General features: G+C 30.0%; 1 protein-coding gene across 6 annotated transcripts in view; it reads right to left on the bottom strand.

Annotated features, from left to right (window-relative positions):
• Positions 1-19703, bottom strand: part of LOC100200303 (vacuolar protein sorting-associated protein 18 homolog) — a 108388-nt gene that overhangs the window by 14490 nt on the left and 74195 nt on the right. For all 6 annotated transcript variants that reach the window (XM_065793044.1, XM_065793042.1, XM_065793046.1 and 3 more), the window contains exons 20-27: positions 19370-19681; positions 19009-19259; positions 18826-18916; positions 18489-18554; positions 11684-11739; positions 11493-11610; positions 10604-10632; positions 10429-10504 (exon numbers count right to left, since the gene is read on the bottom strand). In XM_065793044.1, coding sequence (XP_065649116.1) covers positions 10429-10504; positions 10604-10632; positions 11493-11610; positions 11684-11739; positions 18489-18554; positions 18826-18916; positions 19009-19259; positions 19370-19681 — 999 coding nt within the window. The remainder of the gene's footprint in view (positions 1-10428; positions 10505-10603; positions 10633-11492; positions 11611-11683; positions 11740-18488; positions 18555-18825; positions 18917-19008; positions 19260-19369; positions 19682-19703) is intronic.

Here is a 19703-nt window from a genome sequence, read left to right as displayed (position 1 = left end):
AATTAAATCATCTTTCCAAAGGTGTGGATTTTTTAAGTGTACAAGTAAACTACTTTTACATTACAAAAGTAGTTTACTTCTTTTTGTTTTACAGTCAATAATAAACACTATTTTATCATACATTCAACGATTTTTTTTCTAGATAATCTTATCTTGAAACCAAAGATTTAACTTTGACACGCTGCTCCACGTTTACAGTCATTGATGGTCCATTTTTTATGTAGTTTTGCTCACTTTAGCATTTTTATTATTCTTATGATTTTTATCGAAGCATTTTAATCAAAATACTTTTAAATTATCTAATAGTGCAAAAAATAAAAATAGTTAAATTGAAAAATAGCATTTTAAAAAAGTTACTGCAAAAAATTATGAAATAATTGATAATTCTACTGATAATTCCATGGGTCATATGAGATAATACATAAGCTGTTGTCATGCTATTTAAATTATGATAGTATGTGGTGAAGTTGCTTAAGAAAATATGTTTTTAGACGCTCAAAATGAGATGCAGCAAATGATGAGATTAAAAGAAAAAGATGAGATTAAGAAAAGTGTGTTTTTTTTAATTTATTCTCCACAGAGCTTTGTTTTGGTATTTCAAGAGCGAAAGTTTTTTCAAAAAATAGTATCGCAAACTTTTTTAAAAATAGGAAAAATTTATTATTGTTTTTTTTAATGGTTGAGATAATTAATTTTTAATTAAGTATAGTCCTTAAAGATACAATTTTATTTAATTATTTTTTTGTTATTTTGATTTTTTTTGAGTTCCATTAAAAAAAGCTCAACTTAAGAAACTGGTTTTCTAAGATGAGATGATTGGGTCTATTGAAAATAACGCAAATTTTGGTATAAAGATTTTTTTTTAAAATGAACTATTAATTTATATTCTTTAAGAGAAAAGATTGAATTATGATAATCTGCAAAAATAAATATAAATATTATAATATTTCGGCTGCAAAAAAACAATATACTGTTAACATGCTCAACTTAGGCAACCTTCCCATACATACATATATACATATATACATATATATATATATATATATATATATATACTAGCATGAGTTACCCGGCGTTGCCCGGGCCAATATTTAAACTGGCTTACCTGATATCTGTACACAAAAATGGGCCCAAAAAATGGTCCCTTCTGATCCCGGGGTCAGGGGGGCCCATTTTTGGGCCCCCTTGACCCCGGGGGTTGGGGTACGGGGTCAAAACCCAGCTAAGAACCTTCTCCTCCTCGAGGACTACCCCCATGCCAAATTTCATCGAGATCGGTCGGGCGGTTTGGATTTCTATACAGAACAAACAAACAAACACACACACACACATTGCCCTTTATATATATAGAAGAGAAGACAAACAAACAAACACACACAAACACACATTGCCCTTTATATATAGCTGGAGTTACCCGGCGTTGCCCGGGCCAATATTTAAACTGGCTTACCTGATATCTGTACACAAAAATGGGCCCAAAAATGGGCCTAAAAAATCGGCCCAAAAAATGGTCCCCCCTGACCCCGGGGTCAGGGGGGCCCATTTTTGGGCCCCCTTGACCCCGGGGATCGGGGTACGGGGTCAAAACCCAGCTAAGAACCTTCTCCTCCTCGAGGACTACCCCCATGCCAAATTTCATCGAGATCGGTCCGGCGGTTTGGATTTCTATAGAGAACAAACAAACAAACACACACAAACACACATTGCCCTTTATATATATAGCTGGAGTTACCCGGCGTTGCCCGGGCCAATATTTAAACTGGCTTACCTGATATCTGTACACAAAAATGGGCCCAAAAATGGGCCTAAAAAATCGGCCCAAAAAATGGTCCCCCCTGACCCCGGGGTCAGGGGGGCCCATTTTTGGGCCCCCTTGACCCCGGGGATCGGGGTACGGGGTCAAAACCCAGCTAAGAACCTTCTCCCCCTCGAGGACTACCCCCATGCCAAATTTCATCGAGATCGGTCCGGCGGTTTGGATTTCTATAGAGAACAAACAAACAAACACACACACACACATTGCCTTTTATATATATAGAAGATATATATATATATATATTTATATATATATATATATATATATATATTATATATATATATATATATATATATATATATATATATATATATATATATTTATATATATATGGCCAACTCCATAGTTTAGTGACACATCATGCGGAGAGGTTTTTTTTAATAAAAATTTTTCTATAACTCAAAAATAATTTTTTATTACTCTAAATCAATCTTGAATTAAAATTTTATAATATAAATTAAACACAATTCTATTAACATAACACTGACACATAGCAAAAATTAAAACATGAGTTCAGTGACGCAACGTGGAAAAAAGTATTTTTTTATCAGCATACTTTTAGACGGAGTTTTTGCTGAAATTTTAATTCTTGCTAGACTAATTAGATTTTTTTGTTGTAACTTATTCATTTGGCAACAAGGCAGTCATAAAAAAAGCCATAAACAACAAAGTTTTCATATCGTTTTATTTTACAGAAAAGCCTATCAGTTCAGTCACGCAACATTCAATGACTAAACAAAAAGATGGAATTAAAATCATTTTAAAAAGTTTTGTTATTTTGTAATAAATTTTAATTATACTCAAGTGAAAATAGCATCGGAACAACGTTATCATTCTGAACATAAAAATAATGTGATTTTGATATATCTTTGATTTTTCTTGAACAACTTTAAATTGAACTGAATCCAAGTTTATTTTTTTGTTGTCTTGTGTCATTTTCTGACATATGAATTGCAGATATTTGCAAATCTTGTAATGCTAACGCAAAATCTGCTGCTCAACTGATCTCGCATTGACTAGATTTAACTCTCAAGGCTGTGATTCGCTTAATAGTAGCTCCAAATCGATCAACCATTCTTTTCCCGTGCATCGCTGCAATGAAATCCCGGAAGAATTTTTTCTGAAAATATTTTTCAAACACAACTATTGCAGCCATTATGCTTTTATTTTTGAACTGAAAAGTGGCATTAATGCTGAACATGTGTACTTCTTTGACTCGATCAGGAATAAAGTAAAGGATTTTGTCAATGTACGGTATAACTGAAGACTTTGTATGATTGACTGCAAGGGTCTGATAGAAAATTGATTTTGATCAAAATGAGCCGCTTGCGGTTCATTTTGATAGAAACACTAGCGTTTTCAGCCCAGTCAACTTGGACTACCGCAATTTTAGAATTAATACTCATTGAAACTTCCTTTAGTTTCTTAAAAATTGTTGATTGGTTTTTCTTAACAAATGCGTGTTTAACAAACTAATCACGCATCGCTGATATGTGTTGGATGAGTTCTGTTACAGTAGACTTTTTTGAAATTTTTTTAATGTTTGCATCTGTTTTAGTTTCAGGTTTTCTTCACTCATCCCAGGATACTTCAAAACCAAATAAATTAACAGTTTGCATGTATTTATTGAACTGTTTCATACCTTTGCATGCAACAGATTTGTGATAGGCGCAATTGTATGTGTACAGTTCACAAACAAAGTTATTTATCAGATCCAACTTTGATTGAAGATGCTTGAATTGATTTTGTTAATGCATCTAAGGCAAATTGCATATTTTCATTATGTGGAAATTTTGTAACTAATTTCACATTGCGTGGACGAAGGTTGCAAAATTTACTGAGTCCAATTTTTATAAATAACACGAAATTTTTATGAATAACACGAAAGCTTCTTTTAGTGTATAATATAAATGACGTATCTGAATATTGTTTGCTTTTCAGTCAGATAAATTAATTTGAGTAACATCTTTTTTGTTTGGTGATATTTGGGAAACTTCATCTTCATTATAAAAGTTTACAACAGCTAAAATATCGCTTTCAGAAAGACCATACAGCTTCGAACATGCTGGAGGTAGACCGAATTATCTTTACAAGCAGAGCTATTTGAAAGAATAGAAACAATTTCAGATTGTTTCTTTTTTGAAGTTGGTAATGCTTTTAAAACTTTTTTCAATGCTTTTCCTTTTTGTTGAACGTTTTTAAAAGATGAGTTTTTTAAAAGTTTTTTTTTTAAAGCGCAACTTTCTACAGCTCTTAATTTTGCTTTAACAATATAAGCTGCTTTTTTATTAGGATTGGCTTTCAATTTTATTTCAATCTTACTCTGGACATTTCTTTCTTTTTATCAGCAGTTCAAGAAACATAATTAGCTTAGTATTCTGCATTACGTTTTTTTTTTACTACTAATTTTGATTCCATTTCTTAAAATGATATTAGGAAATTGCAAAAATGATATTAGAAAATTGCGTCCTAAGATATGGATTGAGTATATATATATGTGTGTGTGTATATATATATGTGTGTGTGTGTATATATATATGTGTGTGTGTATATATATATGTGTGTGTGTGTATATATATATGTGTGTGTGTATATATATATATGTGTGTGTGTATATACATATATATATATATATATATATATATATATATATATATATATATATATATATATATATATATAATAGATAGAGAGAGAGATAGAGAGTGAGAGAAAAAGTTTTTTAAGATACATTACAAAAAAAAGATTTAGATAAAATAATATTTTGCTCAATAAATCTCGTAAACATCGTATAGTTTAATGGCATATCATTTTTAAATTATTGTTCAAAATATTTGCTAATTAAATACTACTATAGATAGAGATAAGTTAGCCAAAGCACATACTAAATTAACAATTTCATCTAATGTTGCATGAGATTCTCCATTTTTAGTAAATAAAAAATCACTCGTTGCCATATTTTACAATTTGAAGAAGTTTAAAAAACCTAACTTCTGGTTGTTGTTTTTTTAGTTTCTATGAATAATTTATTTTATGAATAATTTATAACACCTATTATGTAATATAATTAATATTTTATAAAGTTTTAAGTGGAATAACACGCTCCCCAAAAATCTATTTAAAAATCTTAATATTACTTAATAATATTTTTTTATTATATCGGCTAACTTTTTTATAATTTTATTATATCGACATACATTTTGATCCTCTCATAATTAGGGGTGTCCAGGATAATATTGTTTTAATAGATATCGAATATCCGGATAATTAAAAATTATCTGGCTGGATTATTTTTAATTTAATGTAATTCAAATTGTAAAGTATATATTTTATTATGATAAAATATTAATGTGATAAATAATAATGTGATAAAAATGAATAAAGTACCAAAAACTATAAAATACAAAAAACCATCATCATCACCAAGTTCTCTAAACCTATCATTCACTAATATTCGTGGTCTTCGAAGTAACTTTTCTTCTGTAAAGTCTTATCTCTTGCAAAGTTCACCAGACCTACTTGCTCTTTGTGAGACTAATTTGAGTTCAGCTGTCTCATCTTGTGATCTTAGTGTTGATGGTTATCTCCAATAGTCACATGCTTGGCCTGGGCATTTACATTCGTAAGAATTCACCCATTTGTCGTGAAACTAGGTTTAAATCCACAGACTATTCTTTCATGTGCTTTCGTTTAGCACCACTTCACTCTATTGCCTTTCTCTTTGTTCTATATTGCTCTCCTTCATCTCAAGACTGCACACTTTTTGACATTATTTCTGATCATATTGACCAAGCCCTCTCTCTTTATCCATCAGCTAATATAGTTGTTGTTGGTGACTTTAATGCTCACCACTCTGAATGGCTTGGCTCTAGTGTCAGTGATTCGGCAGGCATTAAAGCCCACAACTTTTGCCTTTCTCAATCCCTAACTCAAATAGTCAACTTTCCAACTCGCTTTCCAGACAACCCAAATCATTTACCTTCTCTACTCGACTTATGTCTTGTTTCTGATCCTAGTCAGTGCTCAGTTTCTCCACATTCACCCTTAGGGGCTTCTGATCACAGTTTGATCTCTCTAAAACTAATATCTCATTCTTCTTCATCACCTGAATCCCCCTATTATCAAACCTCTTACAACTACAGTAAAGCTGACTGGGATTCTTTCCGTTACTTCCATATTTATCAGCAAAACAATTCTCCAGAAAACAGGCGCCTGTTTATTACTGCTGGAAACAATTGTAAAAAGGTTTTGTCTAACGCCAAAACCCGCTATTCTCAGGTCATGAAAGCTCCTATCTCATCTCAAAAATTAGGCTCTTGTGACTTCTGGAGAATCTTTAATAATATCAATAGTAAGGGCAAATCTATAATTCCACCTCTCTTGTATGGTTCAGACTTTGTCACCTCACCTAAAGACAAAGCTGAATTGTTTGCTAAAAACTTTTCATCAATATCATCTCTTGATTCCACTAGTTGCTTTCTACCTGATATTGCCAACAAATAGGTTGATCCATTGCTTGACATTCATATCACTCCAGCATCTGTATCTAGAGCTTTCCAGCCTGCTGGAAAGCGGCATCTGTTATCCCTATCTTCAAAAATTCTGGAGAGCGATCTGATTCGTCTAACTACCGTCCCATAAGTCTTCTTCCTATCTTAAGCAAGGTTTTTGAATCTTTAATTTACAAACACTTAATTTCTCATCTTGAATCTAATCACTTACTTTCTGACCATCAATATGGATTTCGATCTTCTCGTTCTACAGCTGATTTGTTAACAGTAATAACTGACAGGTTTTATCGTGCATTAGATAAAGGTGGAGAGGTTAAGGTCATCGCTCTCGACATTTCAAAAGCTTTTGATAAAGTTTGGCATGCTGGTCTTCTCCATAAGCTTTCTTCTTATGGTGTATCCGGCAACACCTTTAAGATCATCGAATCCTTCCTTTCCAATCGTAGCATAAAAGTTGTCCTTGATGGACAACACTCTTCTTCTTATTCTGTAACTTCAGGGGTTCCTCAAGGTGCTAACCTTGGCCTTATTTCTTTTTAATTTACATTAACGATCTTCCAGATATTCTCACATCTAAGGTGGCATTGTTTGCTGATGATACTACCATTTATTCTTGTGGTGATAAGAAACCAACACCCTCTGATTGCTTGGAGGGGGCATTTGAGCTTGAAAGGATCTTACTTCTGCTACAGTTGGAGCTCACAGTGGCTGGTAAACTTTAATTCAGATAAAACTCAATTTTTTAGCCAATCGTTATCGCAATAATTTAGATCTTCCTATATTTATGAACGGTGATGTACTCGATGAGTCACCTACTCTTTATCTTCTAGGATTAACTCTTACTTCCAATCTTTCTTGGAAACCATATATCAAATCAGTTGCAAAATTAGCATTTGCTAAGGTTGCATCTCTTTATCGAGCTCGTCACTTTCTTACTTCGGATTCTATTCTCTATCTCTATAAATCTCAAATCTGGCCTTGTATGGAATACTGTTGCCATATCTGGGGCGGATCCTCTAATGATGCCCTTTCTCTTTTAGACAAGGTGCAAAAACGCGTTGTAAACATAATTGGACCTGCTCTTGCAGCCAACCTCCAACCATTGTCACATCGTCGTAATGTTGCTTCTCTTTCTCTTTTCTACAAATACTATAATGGGCACTGCTCTAAAGAGCTAGCGTCTCTTGTGCCATCTACTATAATTCATTCTCGTGTTACTCGTCATTCAATTAAGTGTCATCCTTTTTCTGTGACTGTTCCTAAGTGCTCCAAAAACGCTTATTCGTCTAGTGTTTTTCCTCGAACATCAGCTCTTTGGAATTCGCTTCCTTCATCTTGCTTTCCTGACTCATATAATTTGCAATCTTTTAAGTCGTCTGTCAATCGTTATCTTGCTCTACAATCTTCATCTTTTCTCTTTCACTAACTTCCAACTTTAATTAGTGGCTGCTTGCAGCCTTGTTGGAAGCGAAGATGTTTATAAAAAAAAAAAAAAAAACGTCAAAATGGCAAGTTTGTTTGAAAGCTTTTCAAAATTATTGATAACTGTGATTTCATTGCAATTTGCGCTCCATGTGGAGAGCAGATAAGAAGGGGATGTAGTAAATATGGCCAGAAGCCATTTTCCACAACTCCGCTGCATAATCAAGCAAAAAAAAAAATTCATTGTAAATTGTATGGAGAGGAAATAAAAAATTAATATTGAATCTTCTTCAGCTGCATAAGGAAGAAGAAAGTTCAAAATGTATTAAATTCTTCTGTGTAAAAGCTGCTCAGGGAGTTAATGCTTTCTTTAATCACTTGATTTTAGATAAAATTATTGACATTTTAAATTATTGGAAACATGAAAAGAAGTTTTCACTGCTAAAAGAGTTAGAACTTAAGTTACAAGCACCACCTGCATCCTCTGTATTTGCAGAAGGTTGTTTTCATTATTTATGAGAAAAAGCGATCAAGGCTGCCTCAATGTGGAGAAATGGTGAAACAAGAAAAAACGTTGGGGTAATTGAAATATAAATGAGTGATTAACTGATTTATTTGTTGCGCATATATAATTTTAGTAGTATTTTAATAATAATAATAATAACAATATTGAATATAAACCATAATCATTAGATTATTTAAAAATACAACATTTCTAGATTTCTTTCAATTTTAAAATGACATTAACATAAAATATCTGGTATATAAAAAACTGAATAAAGATATTATCCCACCAGATATCGCATACCAAATAATACTCTTATCCAGCCGAACAGCTCATCCGGGACACCCCTACTCATAATGAGAATGCTTCTTGGGTAACATGACCCACAGAAACACTCTAAAGTTTTGTCTTTTTTTATAACTATGATCTTTTGAACCTTTGGGATTATAAACCAATTAGGAATTCTGTGATATACGCAGTGCCATCAGGCTGGCAAACACCCTGGTTAGATACATCAACTTTTTTAAAGCAAACAATTAAAAATTTTGAGTGATAATTATATTATTTTTGACAAACGAAAAGATTTTTTGAAATTAGAATGTGAAAAAAAAAGTAGGTTACTATAAATAAACGGTTTTTTACTTTTTTTTTTTTTTTTTTTGTTTCTCCTAGTACTACTTTTTATTTTGCATTTTTTTAGTTAAAAAAAAGATAAAAAAAGTTCGAACTATTTTTCGAAATATATATATATATTATATATATAACGGGTGATGACAAAAAAATGAGACTCCGTTTAAAAAGGCATAACTCCTTTATTTTAAATGATTTTTTTAAAATTAAAAATGTATTAAGTAAAGAACTTTTCGAGCTTTCAAAACATATATTTAATTATCTTCTATTACTCCATTTCTACAAATATTATTGATTCGACCTTTTACCGATCCCATAACGCGTTGTATGGCAGTAAAGTCGATCTTATTCAAACAATACTTTATTCTATTGCAAAGTTGATCAATAGTTTCTGCTTGCCAGTTGTTCTTGTATACTTCTCCTTTCAATTGAGACCAAAAGTCCTCAATAGGCCTACATTCAGGTACGTTGGGAGGGTTGTCTTCCTTTTCAACAAAATTGATGTTATTTTGTCTGAAATACTCGACTACAGTTTTTGCGTAATGTGATGTTGATAGGTCAGGCCAGAATATGTAATTGTCGTCTTGATGATTTGCTTTGATGAAAGGAACAAGTCTTTTTTTGATGCACTTGCTCAGGTATAATTCTTGCTTGAGTGATTGCTTAGAAGGTACAAAAAAATGTATAGAAATAACTTTAGCAGAAACGCAAATCCAAACCAACACTTTTTGTTCATATTTTTCAACTGGATCATGTTTACGCTTGGCAGTGTCAAAGCAGTGTTACTTGAGTAGAAATTTTGGTTTCCGTTAATGGTGCTATGCTTCAAAGTGAAATAAGATTAATTATCAATTATTCAATCGTGATTTTTATAATTTTTGTATAATTGACTGCATCTGGTCCTTATTTTGCATTTTTGTGACTCTGTTCTTAATGGAATCTTTATTTTTTTTTTTGCATTTAATATCTGTGTGTTTCTTCAATGTTTTGCATATAAAAGACTGATCGCACACAAATTTTCTAGCTGCTTCTCTTTGTGAGACGCCATCCTTGTGGTCAAACATGATCTTCAGCTTGGTAATGTTCTTTTTTGTCATTTTTTTTTGCAACTCAACCACTTCTGTTAACTCTCTGAGTTACAATTCCATTTTCTGCGCGTTCAATTATACGGTATATGGTTGCTTTTGGCATTTTTTCTGCTTTAAAATGACAATAACTGTAATATTTACCATTTTGCTTATTGTCCATGTAAAATCCATACACACATTCACGGAGAAGCTCTTGCTTAAATTTATTTTCATTTTAAATCGTTGAATTTTAATTACTTTTTTTTTATTTAAAACTAGAATAAATTTGCAATAAAATACATACAAAATATATATACAGCTAATGGTATTAGTACATGCAAATTTAAATTGAACGCAATATCATTTTTTTGTCATCACCCGTTATAAGCTGTATTGACAAGTTTTTTCCCTCATAAAACACCTCTATTAGGGCAAGTAGCTAAGTAAGTTGATTTGCTCGATAAAAAAAAAACTTACTCTTGTTTTCTCTAAAGATGAAGCATTACTAGAAGTTAAAGAAGCGAGTTTTGCATAAAGACCATCAATTTTTGCTCTGAAATGAAATGAGTTTAAAATTATCTAATAAATAACATATCTAAAAACAAATAAATATAACCCAATAAGTTTAGTTAAAGTCAGCAGAATAGTTTACCTTATTCTCTCTTTAGAGTGCATTTTTACCTAAAAACAAAATAAGGCATAAAAAAATCTTAGATTCATATATATATATATATATATATATATATATATATATATATTATATATATATATATATATATATATATATATATATAAATATATTCATTAAATTAAAGAAAGTTTTATTCAAGTAAAAGATTCATTAGAAACACAGAACCCAAAATAATTGTGAAGGAAAAACTGACCCTGAATGAAGTGCTTTTATATCACAGTAATAGCAAAATTGCATGAGCAGTGCATTCAATTACTCCCCCAGCTTTATTTGGGTCTAGCTGCCAGCAAGTATCATCTGCTTGCAGAACACAAAAGTTTTCCATGGAAAGACATTTGGGTTCAATAGAGAGTTTTTAAAACTAAAACCTATTTTGAGGTAAAATTATTTGGAAAATAAGGCAATGTTAGATATGTGTTTGAATAAATTACACTTTGGAGGAGGTTTTGGAGGAGGCAATGTTCAAAAATTAAGTTAAATTTTGTCTAGAATTTATTGTGACAACAATCATCATACAAACATGCAAACAAGTTTTAGAAACATAGCTTATTATAAAATTTATTTTACTTTTGTTTGCTCTTCTAACATTTTTACTGCTTATAGAGGGGAAGTGCTACTTCACTTAAAACATTCCTTAAAACTACTACAAATAAAATAAAATAGGAATGGTTATTATTAATAAATAAAATTATTTTATTGATAACAACCATTCTTAGTTGAATAGAATTAGATAAAAATTTATTTTGTCTGCTAAATATAAAAACGTATTAATTATTATAATATTATTTTTATACATTTTATATTTAGTATTATTTATACATTTTTATAAAAACTTTTTGGAAAAATTTACCTGTTCAACAAGACAATCTGAATGAAACACATGAGTACAAGGAAAATAATAAAATGAACGTGTGACCAATGGATAATAACAAACTGCACAATTTTCTTGTCCAGATATCACTCCATATCTATGAAACACCCTTATTCATTTACAAAATCCAAAAATAAAGATCTGTATAATAATACTTTTAAACTCTTTACCTGTTACGAATATCTTGTATCTCTGAACGAACAAGTATTGCACTCTCAGTCGCATCCTAACAGAAAAACATTTTGTTTCATACTTAAAAAGTAAAGAATAGTATAAATATATATAAACAATAAAGTGAATATAGTTTATGTATATAATAGATATACAAAATGAATAAAGTTTATATTTAATAAATATAACAAAGTGGATTTAGTTTATATATAATAGATATAACGAAGTGCATATAGTTTCAAAATGTTACAGGATAAAATGTACAAATATACTTTGTACATTTTATCCTTTGAGGTTCATCAAAATCAGGACAATTACCATATTAAAGTACCTTACCACAGGTAATGTAAATAAAACCATAACCTTAAAACAATGTAGGTATGTGTAATGTGTGAACACAAAAAAAGAATAAATTTTTTTTTTGTCTCAGCAAAATAAATTTAATTTTTTAATTTTATATTTTAAATTGAAAAGATTTTAAATAAAAACTAAAAAATTTAGCTCAGTTTACATAAATACTGAAAATGAATAAACTTTTTAATTATCAGTAGGAGATTTTATGTTTTTTACTTTGTTGTTTAACATAAATTGTTGTTTAACACAACTCAACCAAAACCAAAATACACACGCATTTTTATTTCATTTGAATTAAACCCATTCATTATTTTAGTAATTTATTAGTTATAAAAATTTGTTTTTTAAAACTTAAGTTTCATAAAAACATAGTATTAAACTCATTTATATTTTAATTACAAAAGTCTTTCTTTATAGTGATGCTCTCACTTAGAGTTATTTTGTTGCAATTTTAATTACAAAAGTCTTTCTTTATAGTGACACTCTCACTTAGAGTTATTTTGTTGCAATTTTTAAATCATAATATTTAATACCATTTTATTCACAAAGAACAAGTTAATGAACTTTTGTGTATAAAATTAGAAAAAAAATGAAATAAAAAAATGTTATAGTATAATCAATTGGTTAAGTAAAACAACAATATAAAATGTATTTAAATAGAATTTGAAAATTTCGATAAAGTATCTTTAGGATGGTTGAGAAAAAAAAAAAAAAAACTATAGAGTAATTCCATGTCAATTGAGCCAGGCCATGTCACCATACCTCTCAGATTTTGTTGATTTTTATACAGTTGAGAGAGAGAGAGCATGTGTGTAAAACAAGAAATTCTTGAAAATTTTAGCTTGTACCTGTAATTATCAAGTACCTGATTTTGATGCTCAAGAAACCCACGTGGCGTTGATGATATCAAAAAAAATATTTTACACATTATTCTAAATTTTATGATTTTTCATAAAACATAAGAATTTTGATCTGCAAGTATATGGATTTCCATATATGGATAACAGGACACAGGCCCCACTTTTTTGTAGCGGAATCTTGCGATACATTTTCCACTACCTTTCAGACTAGCTAGAGCTATGAAAATTTATTTATTTATATAGTGTCGATAAACGAGCATTTTAAAATTAAAAAAGGGCCCAAGACACTAAGGGAGGGGGCTGGGGGCCCTACTTTTTTGAGCAGAATCTTGAGATGGATTTTTCACTATCTTCCAGACAAGCTGCAGCTCTGAAACTTTCAGCATTTGTGTAGTCTTCATGAACATGCGTTAAAATTGTTTCAGGTCAGACGACCAGATAGTCTATGGGGCTGGGGCACCTGGGACCATGACCCACTTTTTTTCTCAAAAAAAAATTTTTTTCAAACTTATTTAGATAACTTTAAAACTATTGTCTTCAAATTTTTTTTAGATTTTCATTTTTAACAATGTTAAACATTTCTTTGATAACATTGCTTCCCAAATTTTTGTGATTTATATTTGTTCCATTTGGTTTTGATCATTTTATGTTCAATAATCTTTCTTAAAATGTTTTAAGAAACTTAATGTTTATAAGAATTTTGATTTGCATGTATAAGATTAAAAACAGTCTAAAGTAATGATTTCAACAGAATTTTATTTTGTATAATTTAAAATTTGAATTAAAAAAGACTAATATATTTTGCTAATTCTAAAATGGTAACAGCAAGTTGTTAACAGAAACAAAAAACATCCTGTCATTACACTAGTATAGAAGAAATTTGTTACCTATTAAAGTCATTAACATCATTAACATTTTTATTATTAACAAATTGAGTATAATTAAACTTTGTGAAGAGGAAACTTTCTTTTTGTCGAAGTAAGATAAAAGAAATCAATCACTGTTTAGTTTTGTATTACCATGGTGATTGCTTAAGTTGCTTTCATTAAATTAATTACTATTGGTTTCTCATTTTTAAATTAATCTCAAATTGTTTTTAGTGTTACAGTAAGAATGGATTCATACGATTTTGGAAAAAAGTTAAATGATACTTGTCATAAACTAAGTTATTGTAGAAAGATTGATTTAAAGAAATTTGATTGCTATAGAGAAGATGCCAGAGAAGAATTTATTTGGAGATCTGGAATAACAGATGATAAAATTTTAACAATCTACTTTCATCATGCAAAGATTTTTGGTACACACTTTGAAAAGAAGCACACAAAATGTTGAAATTTATTGGACAAGCATAAATTAAAAAGAAAAGTAATCAAAGGTAAATATTGTTGATAAAAAATTATTGTAAAATCTTTTTTGAATAATGAAACTAAAATCTACTAGTTTATAAAAGTTTGAAAAAAAGCTGATCTGGTTATGCATTATATATTGAAATAAGTACAAATAATTTTCATATTGATAATTTTCATATTGATAGGTAATTACTAAAATCAAATTGTTCTTTTCATTTCAGGGAGTCATGTAATAACATTAGACATGGCAAAACAATTGAGAATTAATTTTCCAAATGTTGTGCCTGAATATCAACTTTGTTGGAGCTGCTTTGATGCTATAATCAGTAAATTTCATGAACAAGATAATTGTAAACTTGAAGAATCTATTTCATGTGGTACTTCTGAAAAGTCACGAGAGGCATTAAATGTTAGTTTGGAAACAATAGGCGTATCCCCCATAAAACTTCATGACATTCCAAAGCATCAACGGTTATCTGTTGCTAAAAGTAAAATTATAAAAACAATGTCAAAGTATGAAGAGCATATTTCAAAAGTATATAATGTTAGGAAAGAAGAACTGAAACATAAAATTCCTAATACAAAAATTATTGACAAAAGTAAATGCGATGATCTAGACAAACTAACAGCAGAAATAAAAGAAAAGTTAATTGTTTCTGACCAAAAAACTAAAATTCAGTTGTTAACATTTACACCCGAATCTTGGTCAAGAAATTTTGCTGCAGGATATTTCAACATCACTATATACCAAATTAAAGAAGCGCGCAAACTAAAGTGGGATTTTTTCAATTCCAGGCACTAAGAAAGGAAAAATATTTTTAGAAATAACATTAAATAGAGTCAACATATTAACTATAGTCAATAGTTTCTTTAAAGAAGTTTCTGGATACACAACTAATTGACAATGACGAGGAGGTATCATTCAATCAGTGGCAGAAAACAGACAGAACAACATTGATCTATCAGACAACAACAATGGAAGAATAAAAACTGATGTTATCAGAGGCAATAAACAAGTTAACAGCTCATTACTACATTGCAAAATGTCAAGCAAGATACCTAAAGCAACAAAAGGAAAATTTAGCAAAAGACTGCTGTATTGTTTTAGGTGACTTTGCAGAAAACTTCACTTTTGTGATTCAAGATGAAATCCAAAGTTACCAGTGGTGCAAAAGTCAATGCACATTGCACCCTGTTGCCCTCTATTTATTAAACGAAAAATGACCAACTTGAAGAAAAATTGTTTTGCTTTATGTCAGAAGATAATGAGCATGACACTGGTTTTGTGCATGAAGTTCAAACACAAATAGTTAACTATTTAAAAGAATATCATCCTAAAATTTCAAAGATTCTTTATTTTTCTGATGGTTGTGCTGCACAGTATATAAATCACAAAAACTTTTACAATATCTGTCTCCATAAAAATGATTTTGACATTGATGCAGAGTGGACATTTTTTGCTACAAGTCAGGATAAGTCACCATGTGATGGTATTGGTGGCACTGTAAAACGATTAACTACAAATGCAAGTCTACAAAGGCCCAGATATTGAATTGTAACAAAATGTTTGACTACTGTACTAACAATATTAAAGAGATTATTTTTTTCAAGATTGAAAAAGAAAGACTGACAGAATTGCGCACCACTTTGAAAACACGTTTTGAGCTAAGTAGAACAATTCCTAGAACTAAGAGCTATCATCAATTTAAACCAGAATCTATAGATACTATTAGCTTTAAATGAACAAGTAAAGATGTTTATATAACAGGCATTTTTTTCTTTTTCTGGTATTCAAAGTTCTCAAAATGATCAGCAAATTAACATTGATGCCTTGAAATTGGGTGAATTCATTATGTGTAAATATGATGCGTTTGATTGGATTGGTATGATCAATGAAATTGATAATATAGAGCAAGATGTTATGGTAACGTTTATGCACCCGCACGGTCCTTTTAACAAACTTTTCTGGCCATCTAGAGTAGATGAGTGTTGGGTGCCAATTACCAACATAACTTGTATAATTGATGCACCTGTAACAACAAATGAATATTTTTATACTTTGACCGCCGATGCATCTAAGCTAATCTTAACATTATCTTGACTTTCTTTTTTTTGTACTTTATTTTGTAAATAATGAAGTAAAACGGAACAAGAATAAAGCAATAAAAATTTTTGAATACAATGTTTTCAAAGTTATCTTAAATTTAAGACACATTTATGTGTTTAAAAAAATTAAAAAAAATTTTTTTTTTGAGAAAAAAAGTGGGGCATGGTCCCAGGTACCCCAGCCATATGGACCATCTGATCGTCTGACCTGAAACAATTTAAACGCATGTTCATCAGGACTACACCAATGCTGAAAGTTTCAAAGCTGCAGCTTGTCTGGAAGATAGTGAAAAATCCATCTCAAGATTCTGCTCAAAAAAGTGGGGCACATGCCCCAGCCTCCTCCCCTAGTTTCTTGGGCTCTTTTTTAATTTTAAAATGCTTGTTTATCAACACTATATAAATACAGAAATTTTCATAGCTCTAGCTTGTCTGAAAGGTAGTGGAAAATGTATCGCAAGATTCCGCTACAAAAAATGGGGCCTGTGCCCCGTTATCCATATATGGAAATCCATATACTTGCAGATCAAAATTCTTATGTTTTCTGAAAGATCATAAAATTTAGAATAATGTGTAAAATATTTTTTTTTTATATCATCAAGGCCACGTGGGTTTCTTGAGCATCAAAATCTGATTTTGGCCAAGATCAGTTGAAAGTAAAATGATCATATTTCAGGATCCTCTTGTAGCTAGAAGCTAAAATTTTCGAGAATTTCTTGTTTTACTAAGTACTCTCAACTGTATAAAAATCAGCAAAATCTGAGATGTATGGTGACATATTTGAAATTTTCTGGCTCAATTGACAAGGAATTACCCTATACTAAAATATAAAATCACTAAAACCTGTTATTAAAATTATCTTAATTTCTCTATGATCTTGTTTAAAAGATCAAAAAAGTTTGTGCAAATGCTGATATCCAAGCAAAAAAACATCAAGGAAGCCTAGCCTAAAAAGTCTGTTTTAGATAGGCTTTTCACATTCACTAATGCCAAAGTGTTCACCTACATCTATCAATGTTAAATACTACCTTTTTTTTTTTTTTTTTTTAATTTTATTAAGGTGCCCCAAGAAGTCCTTTTGGTTTTATCACAGAGCACCGTGGATGAGCATTTAATTGGAAGTTCACGCCTCCATCCTAACCAACATCGCAAAACTTGCACAGAGGTGGAGTTTGAACCACGGATCCTTTGTTTCTAAGGCAAGTGCGCTACGGCTGCTCATAATAAAACAAATTTAGGTATATTTATTTTAATTCTTTAATTTTTAATGTTATACTAATTTTTCAATACTATATTTTGTACTATATATCATTGCATTTTTTATTTTTGAAAAACATAAAGATTATTTATTATAACAATTTTTTATTGTTAATAAGTTTGTAAACATTCATAACAAACAGTTATTTCAGAAAATGTTCTCGAAACTTTAGAAACTTTATATATTTACAACTTAAAGTACCATAACTAAATAACTTAAACAACTGTTTTCTTGTAATTACTTGTTGGGATTGACCCAATTTACGGTTCACTGGTGATTGAGTCTAACATTATGGCAAATTTTTAGTTTTTAACAATTTATTTCAAATTAGAAGGAACAAACTAGTGCTTTTTGCCTAAAAATCAAAATTTAAAAAATTATTTTTACTTCCTATGTTAAAATTTAGTTTTACCTCCACCCCTCCTCTATTTAGTTTTCTGTTTTTTCTTAATATTTAATAACTTTTATCTTTCCTTTTCTTTTTGATTTATATGTGCTTTTTTCATTTTTCTTTTCAAATTACTTCTAATGCTTGAATTAATTTGAAAGTCAAATCGTGAAACTAATTTTAAAATTAATCTGAATTAATTTTGTTCATAGTAGACATAAACAGTATTAGTGAAATCAACTTTTTGAAAGTAAAACTTTAGATGTTTTTTTTTTCACAGTTAAAGGGTTAAGATACAGAGAACCATTTTACAAAAGAGGTTTATTGGGAAGATAAAATTTTTTTGTTTTCTCCATATTGTATCAATGTATATACTATTCAAAAATATACACAACACCAAAGTGTTGTAAAAAAACAACATTGCAACACGTAGCGAAGCATTTAAAGCATCAAAAACATTAATAAAAAAATAGTAAAGCAAAATCAGACCTTCATTGATTTTCGCAGATTTTTGATATGTTTATTATATTCTTCAAGTGAGTCACATATTGCATCCTAAAAAGAAAAAAAAATTAGTACAAAGATATTGCATCTAAAAGAAGAAAGAATTACAAGTCTTAAAGGTTGTTTTAATGTGTAAACAATTTTAATTTAAAAAATTATAAAAAAAAAATAAGTTACTGCAAGTATTCTAATTAAACTCATCAAAATCATAAAAAGTAATTCTATCTTTTCTGCTCTTTTAAAAACGATTTTATACGCAATACAAAAATGATTTTGCACACAACTCATATTATATCTATAAATTTACGACTAAAAAATTAACCTTAAAACGATCAATAGTGACAAAATCAGGAAAAAATGGTAGAATGTCTTCAATTTTAAGCAACTGACATTCTTTTAGCAGCTCCATAGCCCTATAACCAAAAGAATATAAAATGCAATAACGAAATACAACATGAGGCAACATGCACTCAAAATACAATAAAATGCACTGAATGGTGAAAACCTTCCAATATCCTGTTGCTGGTCTACAACATGTCGAGCAATTTTCAACCACAATTTTTTTTTTAACTGGTCATCATTTTCAGGCTTATCAGCATACAGCTTTGCTTTTTCAATATCGGTTTTTAGAGCTAAATCAACGGCTTCTTCAAACAGACCCATAGCACTGTAAATTAAAACAGCTGCTTGATCTTTTTTATTTTCAGAACACAAACGTAGAGCATATTTTGGTTCATAACAAACACTACCTATATCCTTAAGTAACAAAAAGATATATACAGAAGTAAAATACAAAATAATCCAAAGTTTTCTAGCAAAAAGATTTTAAAATTTTAAAAGTCTTTTAATTTTTAAAAATCATGCACCTCACTTTGTCCATTTAAATATCTAAGCAATGGGACTTCGTCATCCAATTTGCAGTATAAAGAAATTAAGTAATTATGTATAGCCTTTTCTTGATTATTTAATTTGTACACACAATGTTCTAAGTAATCAATGGCATAACTAAGAGATTTGGTATCATTTTTTTGAGTCTGTGTAACAAGGGCAGGAATTAGCTTTTTTGGATCAAGATCTCTAAGCTTCCAAACTTCCACAAGTTGTTTAGGAATATGCTGCATAAGAATGGGCGAGAACTGCTCAAACAAGTCTGATTGATATTGCTGATTGTCTTCGGTCTTATAAACAGAACCACAAAAA

The sequence above is a fragment of the Hydra vulgaris genome, chromosome 03 (assembly GCF_038396675.1).
Source record: "Hydra vulgaris chromosome 03, alternate assembly HydraT2T_AEP".
Classification (NCBI taxonomy): Eukaryota; Metazoa; Cnidaria; class Hydrozoa; order Anthoathecata; family Hydridae; genus Hydra; species Hydra vulgaris.
This window is presented reverse-complemented; position numbering and strand designations above follow the sequence as displayed.